The 3369-nt window shown below is 38.8% G+C and overlaps 1 protein-coding gene across 1 annotated transcript; it reads right to left on the bottom strand.

Moving 5' to 3' along the window:
- Nucleotides 1–1889: 1889 nt before the first annotated feature.
- Nucleotides 1890–3083, bottom strand: LOC149257945 (germin-like protein subfamily 2 member 1). The gene is made up of 2 exons (XM_089370432.1): nucleotides 2862–3083; nucleotides 1890–2757 (listed from the first exon to the last, which is right to left on the bottom strand). Exons 1-2 carry the CDS (start codon nucleotides 2989–2991, stop codon nucleotides 2213–2215), a joined length of 675 nt encoding a protein of 224 aa, XP_089226558.1. The 5' UTR covers nucleotides 2992–3083; the 3' UTR covers nucleotides 1890–2212.
- Between the last annotated feature and the right edge of the window lie 286 nt (nucleotides 3084–3369).

Genomic DNA, 3369 nt, shown 5'->3' with positions numbered 1-3369 from the left:
AAAAAAGTGTGTTGAGGTATCTTAGTGGTACTAGTAATTATGGCATTTTGTACACTGACACTTCTGATGTTATTCTAGTAGGTTTTTCATATTCTGATTGGGCAGGTAACTTGGATGATCGAAGATCTATCACAGGTTACACATTCAGCATTGGATCCGGGGTCATAGCATGGAGCAGCAAAGGGCAAGACATTGTAGCTCTATCTTCATGTGAAGCTGAGTACCAAGCATTGTGTGCAACCACATGTGAAGCTATCTGGTTGAGAAGACTTCCCAACGATGCAGGAGAAGAACAGAAAGAATCAACTAGTATCAAAACTCACAACCAGAGTACCATCAAGCTTGCATACAATCCAGTCTTTCATAAGAATACCGAGCATATCGACACTCAGTTTCATTTTGTTCGAGAGAAAATACAGTTAAAAGAAATATGCGTGGAATATTGTAAAACTTGTGATAACATGGCTGATATTTTTACTAAGCCTCTTGGGCGTGTAAAGTTTGAATTGTTTAGAGGGATGCTAGGAGTTCAGAATAATCCTTTCTCCATTAAGGGGGGGAGTTGAAAATAATTAATATTATTTTGTATTAATGGAGAAATGGTTACATAAGTTGTAACGTATCTCCTTAGTTTAGGATTTGTTCCTAGAGTTTAGGAGTTTGTTTGCAACTACCTGATTTCTAGTGATGTACTTAATGATGTAATCTTTCATTCATGAATAGTAGAGTGTACAGAGAGAGTTCTCTTTGTATGAGTGCAGCCTCCAGGTGCAGTACTCACCTGTGCGCTGTATCTCCTTCTTTTTAATTCAAATCTGATTTTTATCTTTATCACTTTAGCTGGAATGGGTAGAAGAACTTCCCATAGATCTGATCAATATATTGCAGAAGAATGAAGAGAGATGTGACAAGGAGAGATGTGACAATTGGTATCATAAAACCACTTCATGGTCATTACTCAACTCTCTAATAACATGTTATATAATCATTAGCAGCTTCAGGTAGTGGGTGGTAATACTCAATAAACCACTTTTTAGAAAATGCTGTAGTGCAAGGGTTTTTCATCATTTTCATCATTTTCTATACATTTTCTATACATCCAAATTGTTGTCTTCCATAACATCATCTAACTTGTTCTCTCCTGCCTGAACATAACCAACTTCAACATCACCATGGATGTCAACTTCGTTGATGTTCTCTAATCCCTCTCGCCATAATTTTTTTTTTTGTGGTGATGTCTAATATCAATTAGAACCAACGACATGAGAATGTTGTTCTTAGGCACGAAGATATGGCGGAGGGAAGGACGTCATGATCAACTAAGGTTTTGAGCAAGCCTCTTGAATTAAAGATGGCTGGCAACATGTCACTTTTTTACGCATTATAATAATAAGATAGTTAATTATAACTAATTTATTAAGTAATTCATTAGAACTAATTTATGAGGTACATAAATTTCTGAAAGCAAATAGAATACCAATTTATTTATTGACATATAAACAATTTATTGACATACCATTTTCGCTTGAATTTTAAAATTATTTATTTATAACTAAAATTTAATTTAAAATATTAAATACACAAAAATCGGAGTGTGGGTTGCATATCACAAACCTTACGTATATAACTTTATCAACGCTTTCCCCGCAACAGAGAGCCTAGGAAAAGCAAATGATGACCTATGGAAGACATGACCACGAACACTTGCAAGATATTTGTTCCTCGAATTGAGGTTTACTTAACTTCTCATAATGTGCTCCCAAATAAACAAATTGAACGTCACCCAGATAAACAAATTGAACGACGTCTTTTCCCTGGTAGAGAATTACATGGAATGTCTAATTCATGGGAAAATATGAATGACGATGGAGAGAGAGTGTCCAAATCCAATGAATTTCATTATCCTTTTTATTATATATATTAACCACCAAATTGCAAGGAAGTCTACCTGATAAGTCTGCATACACCGATATGAAATTAAAGCTGTGAAATTTATTAATCCAAACAAATACCGTGGATTTGCAATATTGACCCTCCATTTATGGGGTACCGTACATATTATTAGATAATAATGACTATCTATTACTCTGCCACCCTGAGAGTAAGAGAGGGTTTTTATTTTTTATATAAATATCAACTGAACTGAATTGAACGAAAGACCAAATCTATTCTATTATGATTCATGCAAACGAGAAGTGACGTCATCATGAGATCAGGAGGTGGACTTGAATTTGTTTTGGAGACGGTGGACGAGCGTGGCATCGATCTGGAAAGCTCTGGCAAGAACGGAGGCATCAACAGGGGGTGAGGCCCCGAACAGAGCGTTGGCCACCAGCTGAGTTCCTGGATTCTGGCTGCTCAGTCCGGAGATGGCCACTGCGTTGACAGAGCCAATGTTGAGTTGGAAGTGCACAAGGCCTTTGGGGAACACGAACACGTCTCCCTTCTCAAGCTTTGTGGCGATCAATGTGTTGTTAGTGGTGATGAAACCAACTGAGAGAGTACCCTCGATGACCACCAAGATTTCAGTTGCCCGCGGATGTATGTGAGGGGGAACGAGGCCGAGAGGAGTAGCGAAATCAATCCGAACCATGGAGATTCCTAAGGTGTTCAGGCCTGGTAGCTCCATGACAGAGGCTGGCGTTACGTTAAATCCCAACATGTTACTTGTATCTCCCGCTTTATCTAGGCCCCTCAACATGAAGTCGTATGCTGTAACCATGGCCGCATCCTTGCACGGGAATCCGTTCACAATAACTGCATCATAAATCAATCAAATTAAAACAACATTTAGATGATCACAGTATTGATCGCAAACGCATCAGAAATAGAAATACACATCATCATGAAATGCAAATTACCTTTGCTCTTTAAATCAGCGACGCAAATGTCTTGTAAAGGATCTGGATCACCTGCGCGCACAATAACAATACTATTCGCGTATGACAAGATCACCAGTACTGCAAGGGCTAACGCCGGAAAGGATTCCATGCCTGCAACTCAACTCAACTCAACTCACTATTCTTTTCTTCCTTACGATTCGATGCTTCCTCCTCTCCGCTTAAATGATAGATTGTTGGATGAAGAATGAATTTTGAACGTTCTCCCTTTTCCTTTTATAACGTAGAGGCCATATGCCATTTCCGATTTTAATACAAGTCTCCCCACCCAAGCCAAGCCAAGAGTGAGTGACCCAGTCATGAATGGCGCCTGTATTGACATTAAGAAGCCAATTCTGATCTTAATTTTCCAACTTTTAATTTCAGTCTCCGTCGAAGCAAGAGTACTGAGTGACGCACTCTTCACGACGCGGCCGGCCGCCTGTATATGTTGACATTAAAATTGGTAGCAATTGTGTGAAACGGAGAT

Source organism: Pinus tabuliformis, chromosome 6 (assembly GCF_031772625.1).
Source record: "Pinus tabuliformis cultivar Carrire ecotype Pingquan chromosome 6, CPIR1, whole genome shotgun sequence".
Classification (NCBI taxonomy): Eukaryota; Viridiplantae; Streptophyta; class Pinopsida; order Pinales; family Pinaceae; genus Pinus; species Pinus tabuliformis.
Note: the sequence above shows the minus strand (reverse complement) of the source record. Positions and strands in the feature narration are given on the sequence as shown.